The sequence below is a fragment of the Sus scrofa genome, chromosome 1, assembly GCF_054392235.1.
Source record: "Sus scrofa isolate SSC_HxYL_T2T_F1_AM1 chromosome 1, Sscrofa_HxYL_maternal_Yorkshire_Landrace_v2.0, whole genome shotgun sequence".
NCBI classification, from domain to species: domain Eukaryota; kingdom Metazoa; phylum Chordata; class Mammalia; order Artiodactyla; family Suidae; genus Sus; species Sus scrofa.
This window is the reverse complement of record NC_139383.1, coordinates 17019120-17038039: the sequence shown is the minus strand read 5'-3', so window position 1 is coordinate 17038039 and position 18920 is coordinate 17019120. Positions and strand designations below refer to the sequence as shown.

At 44.3% G+C, this 18920-nt stretch overlaps 1 protein-coding gene across 6 annotated transcripts in view; it reads left to right on the top strand.

Annotated features, from left to right (window-relative positions):
• The window catches only part of UST (uronyl 2-sulfotransferase), a 439470-nt gene that overhangs the window by 254408 nt on the left and 166142 nt on the right, over nt 1–18920 (top strand). For all 6 annotated transcript variants that reach the window (XR_014844857.1, XR_014844856.1, XM_085024120.1 and 3 more), the window contains one exon: nt 5123–5166. Coding sequence is in view for 2 of the 6 variants with exons in the window: in XM_021086988.2 (XP_020942647.1) it covers nt 5123–5166 (44 nt within the window). In the remaining 4 variants the exon portion in view is untranslated. The remainder of the gene's footprint in view (nt 1–5122; nt 5167–18920) is intronic.

Genomic DNA, 18920 nt, shown 5'->3' with positions numbered 1-18920 from the left:
ATGAAAGAAGAGGGGCAGCAGAGCAACATATATGAGGCATTGTTTCCAGGAACTAATATGTTTTGAAAATGTAAGCTCAGAAACTTAAGCTCTGTGGAGTCCCAGAAAGGCCTGGGCAACCCATGTGGCTTCAAGGGTGATCTCTGTGCCAGAGGTGCTTTGTACCTGGCGACACTCAAGTGGCTGTGAGCAGCCCGGCCCCTGGAGCAGGGGCTGATGGGAGCTGCCTGGTCAGCCGTCCCCGGGTACCTGCCCCCCGGCCCCCGCCACAGTCTGCTTTGGCGTGAAACTCATGGTGTACAATCTCTCACCAGAAATAATGGCAGTGACTGGGGTGAAGCTCCACCATAAGATCTGTTACTTTTTATTTCTGGAAAGTGAGATTGAGCCTCAATTATCAAGGACCTTAATCTGTGTTTTGTAGCTCAGTGATTCCCAACCCTGACCAGACATTAGAATTACCTGAAGAACTTGAGAAAATACCAGTTGCCAAAGGACTTATCCACACATCATTAAATCAGGAGAGTGAAGGCTGGGGCCTGGCACCCACATTCCTTAAAAATTCTTCCAGGCAGTGGGCTGTGCAGTGAGGATTGAAGACCCCTGAGTGGAAAGATGGAGAGGCAGTGAAGGGGTCTTGCCCTGGTACTGCTACTCAGTACCACCAGTACTGCTGGCAACAAAGCAGGGACTTAGTATGTGCAGCTGTTGTTCTAGGCATTCACAGAATGAGATTTACCCTCATGTCCTCATTACAGTGAGCTGTGAGCTTATTTCATTTTTACAGATGTGTGTATGGAAGACTTTGAGGAGGTGAAGCAATTTATTCAGAGTGGAGTGACACTTCCACTTGTCCTGGGGGTAATTCTGTGTTAGGAAAGTGAGATTTACCCTGTCCATCTGGGTGCATTAAATCTGGTTTTTTGTATCATTGCTCTCACAAGGACACAAACAGTCACTCCTGTGTACTTGGACGTACCACCTTGGCACATTCACACGTGGTCTTTGGTGTTATATTTACACCCTCGCTGGGAGGGCTCCATCAGGAAGAGCTAGGTGGGCAGGCGGAGACTTGGAATGTGTTCTAGTTGAACTGGTCTCAAAGTCTGAGATCACTTGCTTTCTAGTGAGGGCGTTTTTTAAGCCATTAAACCATGGCTGTTTTGGTGGTGGTGGTTTCTACATCTGGATTGGTCTTAACCCGTGGATAGAGCCACGTAACCACGACCACTACCTGGATACAGACCAGCATAGAGAGTTTGGAGGGCTGGTGTGTTGTTGCTTCAGACCCGCAGCCACCTCGCCGTCTCCACCTGCCGAAGCAGAATTACAGAAGCTTGACCTTCTGCATAAGGTTTATCGCATTGCCAGCCCAGCTAGAATTTCTTGGCAGTGTGGAGCCAGGCCCTTCTAAAAGCTTGACTGATGGTAGGAGGGGAAGCATGTGGGGTGTGTGCCTCTCCTTTTCCCCCTAACTTGACAAGATGCTGTAATCCTTGATCCCCCAAGGAAGAACATGAGACACGAAAAAGAGGCAGAAATCAGAGCTCTAAAGACGTGGCTTAGGAAAGAAGTGAAATGATATGCCCCTCCAGGCCTCCAAAAATGACAAGGATTGGAGCCTGGGGGCTGGAAAGTGAACATTCACAGGACAGTGAAGTGGGTGGCAGGTAAGCCCTTGTCCTGCATCCTGGCTCCACATCCTTGTCAGACGTCAGCCCTCGTCCGCCTTCTCTTTTCCAATTTCCATTGTGAACTTTAAGCCCAGAGACCCTGAGGGCTTGGGTCTGATCTTTCTTCCGCACAGCTTGGCACCCTCCATAGAATCCTCTCCAGGATGTAGCAGCAGCAGCCTCTTTGATGCCCGCGAGCCTGTTCAGGGAAGCTCATTTTGATAACAGTGCTCAGCCTTTGATCTCCACAGCCCACAGGTTACCAGCTTCAGGTTGGAAAGTTCTGACAATCTTGTTTATTTTGCACTGTGGAGGGGTAAGCTCCTAGGATGAAAAGCTCTGCCTAAACACCAAAAACATAATACATTTATACCCTCGGAGAATAAAAACTTGCTGTCTCTAGCTAAAGAAATACTTTTTATTCAGGTAGCTTTTCTCTTCCCTTCCCATACCTCTGTTACTAGTGCGAGGTCCTTAGAGCCTCAGTGTTCTAATAAAGCACAGGAACATAGCTGTGGATGCGAGCTCGGGGATCTGCTGGTGGCGGTGACGGTGGGGTCCATGGTACAGGTACCAACACTGGTGGGCCCTGGTCCTCTCTTTGTGCAGAAAGAGATGGTGTCTTATGATGAGAGAGGGAGGATGGGAAAGAAAGGAATAAGCCAGAAAGGGAAGGAGAGAAGAGCTGAGAAAGCAGGGACATTTGACCTGAGCCTGAGTGAAAGGAGCAGGAAAGGACTTATCCTGGCAGAGCAAAGAGCCAGCGTGAGCCGGTGCAGAAGGTCCCTGGCTGACACTAGGTTGGTGTGTTTTGGAGCAGAGAGAAGGCTGTTGCGATCGCGGCAGTGTGGCAGAAGGTGGGGCCTGGGTCCTGTAGGGTTAGAGACCACAGTGTGGATTGCTTATTTTGTTCTTAGAGAAATTGATTTTATGCCGCAGGCTAACATGGCCAGATGAATAAGGTGGCAAGATCCGACTGGTTGCTGTATCGTAGGGGAGAAAATGGCTGATGGATGGAGAGGGGGCTCTCCCGGTTGGCCCAGAGGGGCTGGTGAGAAGTTGTCAAGTGTGAGTAATACTCTGAAGGCTGAGCCAGCGGGACTTGCACACGGGTTGGTACAGATATAGGGAAGGGGAAGAGGTGGGTCAAAGGTGACTTGGGCTTTGGGGCCTGTTGGAAGGGATGTGTTGCCTAACCTGATAATGAACACAGGAGAGACACAATTTGGAGGATGGCCTCGGAGCAGAGACAGAGTTCTGTCTGGACCAGTGTGGGGTGAGATGCCTGCAGACACCCAGGCTGAGCTGCTAAGGACTCAGTGGATACGCACGTCTGGAGCTGGAGGTCGCGGGTGGACATTGAAACCCTTCTTTTTTAGGAGTTTCTGCGAACTTGGAAACTTTTAGGATTTTAGAAACATTTAGTTATTTGAGCTCCCTTTGATTCCTGAGATGACTACCTGGAGAACATGCTGGAGTGTGTTAGAATTTCTCGAATCCCTCCTGGGGAAGACACGTTCCCACAATGAGCACGCGGGAACCCTCTGCCGCCATCCCAGCTGCATTATGGTGGAATCATTCTGACCGTCTCTCCAGACTTAGGCAACCGTGTTCCTGGGTCTTTTCTGCAAGTCCTCGTTACAGAGTCAGATGGAGATCTACTTCCTGTTCATGTGTGTTCCCAGCAGAGCGCAGCACAATAATTAAGACCTGGCAAATTGGTCATCGCGTTCACATTTCAAAAGCTCCTGAAAATGACCCAATCACGAGCAGTCCAGGCTGTTGGAGCATCTTGTGAATGAAATTTGGACCCCTCTGGTCTGTGCCATGTACAAGTAGCCAGTTAGAGAATAGCCATTGAGCACATCGTGGGGGTGAGAAATCAGAAGACTGAAAGAAAAAAAGGGTTGGATGATGCCTCAGTGTGGAAAATATCTATCCGCCAAACCTACTTATTTGTCATGCTTGGATCAATTTCCCCCCTTGAGCTGTCCCTGGCTTAAGCGCTGCTTCCCCTTTTCAGTCCAATTTCTTCTGTGACTTTTGCTCTCTCCTGAAAAAGCGCCCTTCGTCGACTCCAACTAGGACATTAACCTTATTCTCTAATCTGCTGTCTTCTAGAAGTCTTCTTGCATTTCTGGTATTTCCCAGATCTTGTTCTGTTAGGAACAAAATGGTTATCTTCACTTTCCCCTATGTGGGCCACATCCTTGGCTCTGCCACGGTCCACCATGTTGCCAGCTGGTAATGTTGGCAGCGCCCAGGCTGTGCAAAAGCTGGAGTTGGCAGCACTCCAGGTGGGTTTTTCAGATGAGCAGATGCCCAAGCACCTTCTGGAAAAACCGGTCTTCCCTCCTTTATGCAGTTTAACAGCTGTGTGACTGTGAGCAAATTAGTGGATTTCTCCAGGGCTCTGTTCTCCTCTCTGGATGTGGGGTAATTATAATTCACCTCTGAAGTTTGAATTAAGCGAATGAATACCTGTAAATCGCTTAGCGGAATACCTGCTACATAGAAGGAACTCAATAAGCTTTAGTTCCTGTCAGAACCCCCCTGAGTCTTTATTCATCAGGAAACAAAAACCACGCACTTGGAAAACACACATGCCCCTAAGTGGCTCTCAAAGAAGACAAGGCAAGCTTCGGAAGCAAGCTAGACTGAAAAGATGAAGGGAAATTGACCATCAAGACAAAGCGAAGGGGGAGTTCCCTTTGTGGCTCGGCCATAAGGAACCTGACTAGTATCCATGAGGATGTAGGTTCGATCCTTGGCCTCACTCAGTGGGTTATAAGATCTGGCGTTGCTGAGAGCTGTGGTATAGGTCGCAGATGTGGCTCGAATCTGGCGTTACTGTGGCTGTGGTGTAGGCCGGAGGCTGTGTGTAGTCTGATTTGACCCCTACCCTGGGAACTTCCATATGCTGAGGGTGTGGCCCTAAAAAGACAAAAAGAAAAAAGAAAAAGTCCGCGTGGAATAACACTGCAATGGTTCTCAAAGTGGGCTTTCGGGACCTGCAGCCTCAGCATCGCTTGGGAGCTTGGTAGAAATGCAGATTCTCAGCTACTGAATCTGAAACTCTGAGAGCGGGGCCGGGCTCTGTGGTTCAGCAAGGCCTGCTGTGACTCTGATATACACTGAAGGTTGAGAACCGCTGGTCCGAAGTAAACTCGACAGATACTGGGTGAGGTGTAATAGTGCGTGTCTCAGCATGTGTGTATCTGTGTGCTTACATACCCACGTGGGTAGAATGTTTGTAACTGCTGCACCTATTAACCAAGCCTGGTAGTATCAGCAAAATCCCACCAAACTGGAGATTAATTGCCCATTTTTCTTTGATTCTGTTGTCCAAATGGAAATATATCTAGAATACTTCTTTTCAGTACCTTGCATGAAATTCATTGCAGGTTTAAAACTATTAATTTGTCAACTTCTTTTTTTTTTTTTTTTAGGAAATTCCACTTATTTGGACGACCATGGACCACCTCCTAGTAAGGTAAGATCTTCGTGATATGAATCCCCTTTTCCTTTTCTCAGTACCTACACCCTCCACCAACCCCAACTAGACCCCTCCTGGCCCTGAATTGTTCAGAGGAGAATAGCAGATAGCAGATGTCCAGTTAAGCTTTACTAATTAATAGTCAATAGAAAAAGGAAGTGTGCAAAGAGAGCCAAAATGGCAAGGGAGCAAGAGCCATCATTCCATCAGTAGCCGTAGCTGTCCCAGGCCCCGGAGCCTCAGGCCGACTTCAGACGTGTGACTGCTTCTCCTGTTGGCTGCCTCACTTGCCTCTGCATCCATGCTGACCTACAATGTGAAGTCCGAAGCCCAGCCTCCTCATGCCTTTGACCTTGGGCTAGACTCACATCTGCCCCTTCCTCTACCTCCTGCCTTGCTTGGAATACTCCACCCAAGGCCCTGCCCCCTGTAAACCGGCCTTCTCTGCCAGTCCCCTCTCGAAGCTGCTCTGGCCTGGCCTGCATAACCACTTTTGTTCTTAGAAGCAACTCCGGCCTGACTTTTAAGGGTCGGCAGAGGCCAGTGAGGTATTCGTGCTATTCTCCACCACTACGACTTTCTCAAGTGCACTGAAAAGCAACTATCAACCTACTGAAAAATGCGAAAACTATAGACACTCTTTTTGACCATTTAAGATGATGCCTGCAAAGTGCAGGTGTAAGCGCCTAGTGAGAAGACAATCAGCCATTAACCTTAGAGGCTAGAAATTTACCCTGAAATTGGCTTGTGAATTGGTGGGATTCGGAGAAGAAAGCCATCACAGTTAAGACCGTGAGCTTTGGAATAAGGTGTTTCTGGGTTCATCTCGGGCTCTACACTATCAATATATGATGTTGGACAAATTACTTAATGTATTTAATGTGCAAAATGGGATTAAAAAATATGATCCATAGTATAGGACATCTGTAAGGACTGAACGAGCTGATATGTGACAAGCACTCAGCACCTGGCATATAATAAGCATTAAATAAATGCTGACCAGTGTTAACTAGACTAGAATAGCATTAAGATTATTATTTTTTTTTGTCTTTTTGCCATTTCTAGGGCTGCTCCTGCGGCATATGGAGGTTCCCAGGCTAGGGGGTCTAATCGGAGCCAGAGCCACAGCAACGCAGGATCCGGGATCTGAGCCGCGTCTTCGATCTACACCACAGCTCACAGCAATGCCGGATCCTTAACCCACTGAGCAAGGGCAGGGATCGAACCCACAACCTCAGGGTTCCTAGTCGGATTCGTTAACCACTGTGCCACGACAGGAACTCCTAGCATTAAGATTATTGATGAACAGTACAGTAGTATTTATCACAGTGGTGAATGGCTTACCGCTTGGTCCACTGCATATACATCGAGTGCTTGTGGTGCTGCAGACACTAGGAAACCAATGTGAAAGAAAACAAGAGCAACAACCAGATGGCCACTACCCTGGAGAAACAAGAGGAATGGAGAGGATTAGATAGTATCTGAGGATAATAATCATATCTAGCTCATCTCCATGTCCTCACATCCTTGCATGAGCCTCGACACACAGGAAGGCACACTGTGACTGTTAACCGGACCATGGAATCCAGCACTGGAATCTGAATTCGGTCTCCTGGCTCCCATCCCAGGTTCTTTCCACTAAGGCCAGGGTTCTCAAACTGTAGCTTGCATCAGAATTTCTTGGAGACTTGTTAAAACATGATTTGCTGGGCTCATACCCCTGACTGCCCAATGCAGTTGGTCCAAGGTGCATTTCTAACAAGCTCCCAAGTGATGCTGATACTGCAGGTCTGGGGACCACATTTGAGAAGTGTTGCTCTAAACGCCATGAATACAAAGAAAACCATTTCCCTGAACTTTTTTTTTTTTTTTTTTAACTGCTAATAGTCTAGAGATCATGGCATGACTTATTATACAGAGACTATGAATTAATATAATTGCAACTTTTCTTATAGTGAAAATATATTTTCTTTAGTCAATAATGGGCTTAGGAGGGAAACTAAATGGGGGTGGGGGAGAAGAATGGTATGGATCTCCTGCTGGTATGGTATGGATCTCCTTCAGCACTCACTGCACTTCTTTCCTAAGGAGGGCCAAGTGAACCCCCATCACCCACGCTGCTCTGCAGGGAAGGGGGTTTGGTGGCCTCATTTGTGGGATCTACTAGCTGTTTCCCTCAATGACATATCAGCCCATTACTTGGGGTCCCAGCTTAATAAGCGGAGCTTTACCTGGTCCGAAGACCCAGGTCCACTTTATGGAAACTTGCCTTCTTGAACGCCATCCTGGGGACACTCTGTGAGTCTGCCTGAAGACCTTGCTCTTGCCAAGCTGGCCATCCTCCTGTCTCTACGCCTGTGTCCTTGGCACCCGGGTTTTGTATTTGCTGGGCGCTCTGCCCTTGCCCCAGGCAGGGCTTTCCTTGGCTGGGCATTCTCCTTCCCCTGCAGTCTGGTCTGCACACCCTCCTCCACCAGCCCCAGCCAAGGCCCCCTGCAACACACAAAAACCATCAGGTCATAGCAGATCATGTTAGATCATTTTCAGAATAAATCCAGCTTTATCAACGCTGGTCCGAGTTTAAAAACCGTGAGCACAATCTCTTTCAGCAGCAGAAGTTTATATAATACAGGTTTCTTTCACCTCAACTGTGCTTTCATTATCTAGGAGCAAAAAATGCTCTTACCTTTCTAAGCAGTAGCCAAAATAATAAGAAGAATATAAAAATGGGCAAAAATAATATCGATCTGTTACTATCTTTTCATCCGTGCTTATTACTTCTGGCAGCGTGGAAATGAATCCCAGAAGTGATGAGGTCAGGATTCCAGATAAAGGTCCCTTGAGCTTCCGCCGAGGTGAGGCCTCGGTCATTTAGGTCAGCAGCCCCCTGGCATATTCAGGGACACAGTGGCATCCAGGGGGGGGATAAGGACTCACATGCGTGGCCTCCGGAATGAACCCCAGCCTGGCAGGGGAAAGCAAGACTGAGCCCAGACCGACCCAGTCTTATATTTGTTTAGCACTCAGAAAGAACTGTGTGATGCCAAGATCGAAAGAGCTGTGATGTAGATAAAAGAAGGTTTTTAAACCCTGAAAATGTACTGAGGTTAACAGGCCAGTTCTCATTTTATTAAAAGTTCAGTTCCACAAGTTTCACATTCCACAAGTAATAGCCATGCAGGGAACAGGGCGTGGGCCACGCAGCACAGAGCCCAGGTCTTCATTCTCTCCAGGATTTTCATGCAAAAGAACCAAAGACCTCTGATTTTGGCTTCTTTTTAAAATCCCCTTTCACCTCACAGCTCACCCCTGTTTTTGATCTAAGTCGTTATTCAAAGGCAGATGTTAATATTTTCTTTTGTCGACCACTTTTTACGACTGCTTTGTGTGGACATAGAATTTAGTGGTTTAAGGTTAGAGTCCTGCTGAGACTGAGCATGTAGCTCACTATTGGATGAATTAGAAGGATATTCTTGAGTACAAAAACAGGCATGAAATAAGCAGTGTAGTGTGATCCCACTGCATAAAAAGTTGTGTGTGTGTGTTTGTGTGTGTGTGTGTGTGTGTGTGTGTCTACAGAGAAGAGCCTGGAAGGATAATGATGTTTACTCCAGACGGCGAGATTTCAGGAGGTTTTTTGCTCTTTTCCCAATTTGCTGTAGAATTTGAGTTCATTAAAGTAATGCTTGGCCAGTCTAAAAATCAGGGGGAAAGGTCATCATGTAAGAGAAGACGAAAGTTGGGCTGCAAACCTGGAGGTGCTCTGGCCTCTTGCAGCAACGTCTGCAGTGCTGTCCACCCCACCCCACCCCCACCCCCACCCCCAGGAGCAGCCTGACCTCTGAAGGTGAAGTCTCCTCCCTCCTGGCTTCACCTCACCTGGAACTAGGGCCCCGATGTGAACTGCTGGCGTTGGCAATGATAAATTCTGGAGGTTGCAAATAGGGCACAGTTATCATTCCGCGTATGTTGAAAATCTGATAGGTAAGAAGAGCTGGTCTGAGCAACTCAAGGAAAATAAAATCACCATCCATAGCTGATATCCATAGCACTCTGCTGAGCACTTTGCATGCAAGCTTGGCCTCTATAAAACTCTATAGGAGAGGAAGTAATTATTTAATCCCTGTTTTACAGATGAGGGAACCGGATCTTAGGCTGAATAACTTGCCAAAAGTCATGCACCAAGTATTGGACTTGGGATTCCAGCCCAGGGCTGTGTAGCTCCAGGATTCACACTTTTAACCATTTCAAGATTACTAATTTAATATAACGACAGTAAATGTTTTACCTTATTTCTGGAGTTTTACCCTTTTATGTAAGTTCTCTGGTACCTTGACTGGTACAGTAAACAAGCTTTAACTCTCAGTATACTAGAAAAAGAATATTAAGCACCGTTTATCATTGGGTCCAATGGACCTTTTTACCTTTTTAAAATATCAGTCCAATGTCAAAAGATGGAGTTTTTCATTTTTTTCCTCCCAATTACCTTTGTATACATACCCACCGTCAGGATTTATTCATTTACAAGCTGTATATAGAGTACATTTTGGGGTATAAACATCATCAAAGATAAAACATTGTCCCATGTTCATTTAGCAAATTGGGATGGTCCAGGTTCTTGTTGCAAAGTCGTGTTTGATGCAGTCCTTCCCCTTGATGACTAACTGCATGAGGACACCGTATTTTCTTTTTGTCCTTAGAAATGTGTGCATCTAGGACATCATCATCTGAAGACTTGTGGTCTGAGGTTTCACGCTCATGATCAGCAGCAGTGGCAGGGTCTTGAGTGCTCTCTGACTAAGCTCTATGCTTATTCTCATGCCTGGGAACCCCTCCCTCCATCGATTTTCTTCTCTTTATCATTCTAGGCAGGAATGAAACATTCTGAATTCTCCACTCTATTCAATGAAAGTTAAAAGCAAACTGCAAAGATGGTGTCTCCAGTCATCTGGTAAAGATGGCGCCACACTTTAGGCAACACAATAAACTCTGAAGAGAGATGCAATTGTGACAGTGTATTTCCCCAGTCAATTGTTCTCCTGGTCTGCACGGTTCAGTATAGTAGCCAATAAGCTCAAATAGCTATTTAAATTAATTAAAACTAGAAACATAAAAATTCACTTTTTCAGTTGCCCTCGCCACATATCAGATTCTTTGCAGCCGTGTGTGGCTAGTGCTACTTTATTGAACAACATAGAACAGAACATTCTAGTCATCACTGAACAGCCATTTTTAAAGCATATTTGGGAAAAAAATGATATGTAATTAATTGGTAGGTAATTATTTTAGGATGATGAACTAGCAAAGTGTTTCAAGATATAGGAAAAATCATTAAGTTCCCATAATAGATCTTTTTTTTTTTTTTTTTTTTGTCTTTTTTTAGGGCCGCTCCCATGGCATATGGAGGTTCCCAGGCTAGGGGTCTAATTGGAGCTATTGCTGCCAGCCTATGCCAGAAGCCACAGCAATGCCAGATCCGAGCTGTGTCTGCAACCTGCACCACAGCTCACAGCAATGCCGGATCCTTAACCCACTGAGCAAGGCCAGGGATAAAACCTGAAACCTCATGGTTCCTAGTCAGATTCATTTCCGCCGCACCATGACCCAAACTCCTAGATCTTAATTTTTTTAACAAGGTTAGTAGACCTTATTATATGGCTATTATATTATTTGCATTATACATTATTATAATTATATAATTATAATTACCTTATGGGCCTATTATATGTTAATTGCAAGGTAAAGTGAGTTCTATTCTCTTTATTAAAAAACATATATTTTCTTTGGCACAAAGTCAAGAAATGTTAATCCATACAAATGGTCAGAACTGCTCAAAAAAAAAAAAAAACCTGAAACACTGAAATTGAGTCCAAGGAATCCTGATGGTATATTGAGGGCTAAGATATATTACAGATGTCTACATTTATATAGACAAGTATTTTGACATTCGCTACTGATATATTATTTTTGTTTATAAGTATTCAAAATTCTGTTTTTAAACAGGTTCTTTGGAAGAAGGTTTACAATTTGTTATGCTAAGAAATCCCCAAATGAATGAGAAATGATAATATTAATTAAGGTGACCCTTATATGCACTAGCAATGACTGGCAATGAACAATTGCCCAATAAAGAGTAGTCCTTCTTACCCACCCCTCAGAAAGTAATTTCCCATTAGTATCAGTTAATTATTGAGTGACTCCTTTGTGCCAGGGATCAGGAAGACATGATGAACACTGAAGATAATCCCTGCCATCTAACACTGTATAATCTAGTTGCATCTTGAGGTTTCAAAGACTATGAGAGTGCATGGTTCTGTGGTGGAGATATACATATATATCCACCTGAATAGATATATTCGGAGTGACTCTATATAGACACCGTTGTTGCATTGAGGCATTTGCTATGCACCAGGTTTATGCTGGGCTCTGTGCTGGGTACTGGGCAATAAGGCTACAGAAGGCACAGTCCCTGCCCTCAAGAAGTTTAGAGTCTAGTGGGAAGCACAGGTTAGCAAACAGGCCCAGTCTGATCCATTAAGTAGGTGGCTAGGTGCTATGATAAGGATGAATCCAGGAGTTTCTGCCTGACCTTCCATGTGAGAGTCCTGATGAAAATGGACTGGGAGGAACTTACCAAGTCGAAGAGTCTAGGATCGACAGGGTGAGGAGGAATGGGCCTCGCCACTGGGGTTTGAGGAGTGGTGGACGGAAAACGGAGATGTCCACTGCTTTGAGAAGCTTGGCTTTAGTAAGAAAGAGAGACAACATGATAGCCTAAGAGATGGAGGCCATGTTGGCATAATTGTATAGTAGAAAAAATTGTATAGTGGGAAAGGAGTGACAAATGACAAATTCAGTTCTGAATGGTGTTATGAATTGAACTGTGTCAGATAGGGTGCTGTTCAACCTCTAGAACCTGTGAATGCTGTCTTCTTTGGAAAGAGGCTCTTTGCAGATGTAATGAAGTTAAGAGAGGTTGTCCTGGAGTAGGAAGGGCCCTACGTCCCATATGACTGATGTCCTCATGAGAAGAGAGAAACTTGGAGACGGAGACAGAGACACACGGGGAGAATGCCATGTGATGATGGAGGCAGAGATTGGAGATAAACGGTCAAAGCCAAGGAACACCCAAGGATTGCAGGCAGCCACCAGAATCTAGGAGAGAGGCCCAGAGCACATTCTCCCTCTGAACCTCCAGGAAGGAATTAACCCTACTGACACCTTCATTTCAGACTCCTGGCCTCCTGAACTGGGAGAGAATACATTTCTTTTGCGTTCAGCTACCCAATTTGCGATGCTCTGTTATGGCAACCCTAGGAAGTAACTCAAATGAGTTGAGTTGAATATCTTCACTTAGCAGGATGGCATGGTGTTATGCCCTGGCAGGCATTATTTGGTTTTATTTAAACCATCCTGAAACCATCCTTAGAAGTCTGTCATTGGAATAATTTAAGTGTAGGGTCATATTTTTTCTAACATTCAATACTGCTCACATTTCCCCCCAACATTCCTTCTTCATTTTTCTTTGTAATTTTTTTCTTTATAATTCTTATGTCTTTAGCTGTTTTATTATCCCAAATTTCTTCTGTTTGAAATTCATTTTGCTGTTCAAATTGTGATTTTAAGTATTCAAAAATCAGAGTTTCTGTCATGGCTCAGCGGGAAACGAAACTGACTAGTGACCATGAGGATACGAGTTTGATCCCTGTCTTTGCTCAGTGGGTTGGGGATCTGGCATTGCCGTGAGCTGAGGTATGGGTCGCAGACGCGGCTCATCTGGTGTTGCTGTGGCTGTGGCACAGGCTGGTGGCTGCAGCTCTGATTTGACCCCTAGCCTGGGAACCTCCATGTGCCACAAGTGTGGCCCTAAAAAGACAAGAAAAAAAAGTCAAAATCATTTTATATTACATCATCTTTTTTCTCTGGAAAGCACCTCAGCAACAATTCATTTGGGAAGTTCCTTAAAGAAAATTTCCTATTTTCACAAGACCAAGGGCCATGAGAGCAACAAGGTAAAACAGTATAGAAGAAATCTGTTGCCCTTTAAAAAATATGTCCCTTTGTGTGTGTGTGTGTGTGTGTGTGTGTGTGTGTGTGTGTGTGTTTGTGTATGTGACTATGCCCACATCACGTGGAAGTTCCTGGGCCAAGGATCGAACCTGTGCCACAGTACCAACCCAAATCACGGAAGTGACAACACCAGATCCTTAACCTGCTGCACCACGAAGGAACTCCTAAAAAATATTTCCCTATTTCTATCAGACACTTCTGAGCTGCCATTTAACTCTGCTACCAGTAAGTCCCTAAGAAATACTGCATGTTTGTTTCTGTTAGATTTTTTTTTTTTTTTTTGCCCTTGCAATAACTCCTTTAAACTTGGAGATTTGCTGAAAGAATTTTTTTTTTTTTTTTTTTTTTTTTTGGCTTTTTAGGGTTGCACCTGCAGCATATGGAAGTTCCCAGGCTAGGGGTCCAATAAGAGCTGCAGCTGTTGGGTTACACCACAGCCACAGCAACCCGGGATCCTTAACCTCCTGAGCAAGACCAGGGGTCGAACCCGAGTCCTCATGGATACTAGTCGGGTTCATTACCACTGAGCCATGATGGGAACTCCTGAAAGATGTTTTACCGGATGTTCTCTGGTAAAGAAACTATGACTTCTATTCCTTGCTTGGAGCCTATGGAGGAAAATCCACATATCCAGGAACATAGTAGAGAAGTGACTTCCAGAAGATCCTGGGAGTACAATTACTTTCAGGTGTCTTGGCCGAGCACCAGCCAACATGGAGAGGGTTTCTGCATCCCAGACTCCCCTTTTCCCCCGAGGGCAGGGTTGCTCAGTTTTATGTCCACATACCGTCTCTCCTTTGACCAGAACCACTTTTTACTTGGAAGAATAGAGATTCAAGAGGAAAAGAACTTTCTTATTTCCTTCCCCCCAAACCTCAACACCTATAGTCAGGATATAGGGCGTAACCATCCACCTTGTTTCCCTCTTGGCTGGGAGGACCTGCAAGAAGCAAGTGAATCCCGGGCACAGAATAAGGCCGTGTGCTGGGCCCGCCTTGTCTGCCTGTTTCCATCCCCACAGCAATTCCCAAAGCCATCACTGCCAAGAAGGGGGCCCCCCTTTCACCCTGCTGTAAATAACATCAGATGTGGTTAAATATTCACATTATCTGATTTTCTTTCAGGAAAAAAATTGGCATCTTTTTGTTTATTTTTAGATTAAAATATTTAAAATCCTTATTTTTATTTATTTTTGACTTTCTGTCTTTTCTACAGCCTCACCGGCGGCATATGGAGGTTCCCAGGCTAGGGGTCCTACACCAGCGCCACAGCAACAAGGAACCCGAGCCGTGTCTGTGACCTACACCACTGCTCACGACAACGCCATAAAATCGTTATTTTTAAATTAAAATATTTACTATTTTAACTTTTGAATTATCTAATGACTTATTTTTTAAAAGTTTGTTTCTTCATATTTTTTACCAGAAACAATGAAGCTTCTTTAGAGTCATTTTTAAATCATGAAATATTCCAAACACAAAAAATTAGGGGAACCAATAATACATACATGCCTGGTATACCCAGTATACCCACCCCTTAGATTTAAAACATGTTACTATTTTAACGTGCCAGATTCTTCATGCTGACTTTTGTATTTATTCTTAGTGGCTCGGAGGCTGAGGAGCACAGATTTTAGAATCAGACTTCAGATCAGATCCTAGCTATGTGACTAGTTACCCTGCAATAAATACTTCACCCCTTTGGACTTCAGTTTTCTGTTTCTCGAAGAGGAAACTCCTATCTACCTTTTAAAGATGTAAGGCTTAAATGTGATAAATGGAAGGCACTTAGCATGATGCCAGACAGAGGTAAGCGCTCAGCACTGGGGCCTTAATTCTGTAGGTCTTTATATAGCTCTTCTGGATCCTGGTAGCTCAATTTGCTATAAGGTAGAGTGAGCCTTGCTTCTAACCCTGCACCCCTATTTTCTTTGGTTTTTTTTTTTTTTTTTCCCACTGTACAGCAAGGGGGTCAGGTTATCCTTACATGTCTACACTGCAATTACAGTTTTTCCCCCACCCTTTCTTCTGTTGCAACATGAGTATCTAGACATAGTTCTCAATGCTATTCAGCAGGATCTCCTTGTAAATCTATTCTAGGTTGTGTCTGATAAGCCCAAGCTCCTGATCCCTCCCACTCCCTCCCCCTCCCATCAAGCAGCCACAAGTCTCTTCTCCAAGTCCATGATTTTCTTTTCTGAGGAGATGTTCATTTGTGCTGGATATTAGATTCCAGTTAGAAGTGATATCATATGGCATTTGTCTTTGTCTTTCTGGCTCATTTCACTCAGTATGAGATTCTCTAGTTCCATCCATGTTGCTGCAAATGGCATGATGTCATCCTTTTTTATGGCTGAGTAGTATTCCATTGTGTATATATACCACATCTTCCGAATCCAATCATCTGTTGATGGACATTTGGATTGTTTCCATGTCCTGGCTATTGTGAATAGTGCTGCAATGAACATGCGGGTGCATGTGTCTCTTTTAAGTAGAGCTTTGTCCGGAGAGATGCCCAAGAGTGGGATTGCAGGGTCATATGGAAGTTCTATGTATAGATTTCTAAGGTATCTCCAAACTGTTCTCCATAGTGGCTGTACCAGTTTACATTCCCACCAGCAGTGCAGGAGGGTTCTCTTTGGGTTTTTAAAAGCAATTAATTACATGTCCGTCGGATACCATCTCTTAACTCACAAAACCTTTCAGGTCCTGAGGTTGTTGGTTATCCCTCCTTTTATCTCCTGGGCTAGTTCAGCACGCCACGCAAGGCCTTCCACCAGCCCCTTGCCATTTAGCTTTTATTAGAATGCATACACCTGACTTTACCCAACGTCCTTTTTAAAAACTACAAAAGTGAAGCTGCTTTTCACTTTATGGAAGAATCAATTGCACTGGGTAATAGATTTGTGTTTAATGATTCATGATAAATATATTAGGTTTAGAGAAAGAGAGAACTAGCAGGACACAATGAGGCAGAGAGTCGGGAATCAGTTTCACTCTGATGAGCATGACCTTGAAGACATCCCTTCACCCTTTCATTTTGTTGATCATTGCAAATGATAGGAAAATTAATGACTTGAATATTTTATTTTTAAATAACTCTGAGAGCATCTGAGCTCGGTGTGTACTATAAAGAAGTTTATGCTTTGGTGTTTTATTTGAGATGGGTAATTAATAGCTTAGAAGGTAAAAAAAAAAAAAAAAATCAGCCTTACATAATCTTATCCCAAAGTCACCTGTATTCCTGCTTCACCCTTCCTTTGCACTTTTCACAGCTCTCAGCTATTAACGTGGACGTCTTTGGCCCAGCTGGTGGCCTCCTGAGATTTCGACTTGCAGTGGAGGTCTTTGTCCAAGTTCAGAGACAGTAATGCTAAATTTATCAATTTTATGAGCATGTAATGTGTTCTCTCTTTCCAAAAAGTACATAATGAATCCATTTCTTCCGCAACAAGTATTTAGTGCCATTAAGCACATCTTCCTCTTCTTTTTTTTTTAATTAAAAAAATTTGTCAAACCACAAGTTCAAAAATATGTGGTTTATGTAATTGTTCTTTTAGCATCTGCCTTACCCCACTCCCCAAGCCCCAAGGGCCAGTTATCCTTGATAAGATGTTCTCCAGATCTCATCCAAAGCAGCACTAGTTATGGTTATGGACTGAAACATGCTGGGTTTGGGCTGCCTTTAACAAAAACGAAGGGTTTTAAATGAAGCATGAAAATTTGAAACTGCATATTGTTGTTGGAGAACGTAGTTAATCAAGAAATTGCTTTAGCAAATTAAGAGAACCCAAGCCACCATTCTTTGGCAGGGTAACAGTCGCCTCAGGGTTTTCAAAGTTGTATAACAGTTCTCAATATAGATACCTAATTCTTTTTGTTTGTTCATTTGATTTCCTCCTTGACTGTCTGATCATTTTTGTTTGTTTGTTTTAAAAATTATACATGTCCCTATTTTATTTTGATTTGGAAAGTACAGAAGATTCTAGAGTAGCAGGAAAAAATAATCACCCATAATGCCACCACACCTTAGGCCAACCATAATGAAGAATTCTTCAGAATTCTGTCCATTAAGAGTACTGAATTGTCTTGGAGTTCCCAGGTGGTGCAGTGGGTTAGGGACCCAGCATTGTAACCGCTGTGGCTCGAGTTCGATCTGTGGCCCTGAAACTTCTCTATGCACCCCCCCCAAGAATATTAAAGTCTTATGTACCATTTGTTTGCCAGTCCTTGTATGCAACGTTAATCAGTTGTGCATGCACATAATGCACAGAATTTAAAGCACCAAATGGCTCGTTAGCTTATTGTGAAAAAGTGAACCCTGACCACACCCTTCCTCATTACTTTTTGCTCTACTTGAAACTCTTTTAACTGAGCCTTTAGTGCTAGTTTTCATGTCTCTGAGTAACTGGCTTATGTTGCTTCCTCGTGGTTTTTCTCACCTTTAGGCACTGTCCACTGTCTAACTTCTGTGAACGGAAGGATTTTTCTTGTTCACTGAAGCCCACTGGCAACACTACACAAGCACCCTTCCCATCACCCTCTGAACTGAGGGTGTGTTATGTGGGGTAAATCAGGAATCTCTGCTTTTATTCTTTTTTGGTCTTTTTACTATTTCCTGGGCCGCTCCCGCAGCATATGGAAGTTCCCAGGCTAGGGGTTGAATCGGAGCTGTAGCCACCGGCCTACGCCAGAGCCACAGCAATGCAGGATCCGAGCCGTGTCTGCAACCTACACCACAACTCACGGCAACGCCGGATCGTTAACCCACTGAGCAAGGGCAGGGACCGAACCCGCAACCTCATGTTTCCTAGTCGGCTTCGTTAACCACTGCGCCACGACGGGAACTCCCTGCTTTTATTCTTGAGACTAGTAAATGGTAAAATGGCAGCTGAGCCATTATGAAGTTTCCTTTACTGTTTTTTTGTTTTCTTTCTAACAAGTAATTGTCCTGTTTTACAAATTCGTTTTCATACTTTTCTCTGATCCCCGTGTTATCCTCAAACCCTCTTCCGGTTGGGTAAATATCCTCTTGGTGTCTCCAAACACATCAGCGTTGAGTTGCTGCAGCCACTCCTTGGCCTCCTCACCTGTTCCCTTCTGGGCTGGTTGCACTCAGCCTCCTGCTCATATATGCCTTGGGAGCTCCTGCCACTCTCTTGTTTTCTTATGTTGTATTAGTTTCCTGTTGCTGCTGTAACAACCTATTAGAAACTTAGTGGCTTAAGACAATAAAGACATGTTACCTTCTAATTCTGGAGGTTAGAAGTCTGAAGTGGATCTCACTGAGCTAAAATCAGGGAATCAGCAGGGCTCTTCTGGAAACTCTAAGAGAGAATCCATGTCCTCGCCTTTTCCATCTTCTAGAGACCACCCTCATCTTTCTCTCGTGACTCCTTTTCCATCTACATAGCCAGCATTATAGCATCTTCAGTCTCCATCTCTGTTTCTCCTCTCTCTCTCTTCCACTCGTAAGGACCCTTGTGATTAAATTGGGTCCACTTGAGTAACCCAGGATAATCTCCTTGTTGAAAGATCTCTTTCGTGGAATTCCTTGGTGGCCTAGCAGTTCAGGATCCGACACTGTCTCTGCTGTGGCAAGGTTTCTATCCTTGGCCCAGATCCACATCCTGCAGGTGCAGCCAAAAAAAAAAAAAATCTTTTGTGATGTAAAGTGCCATG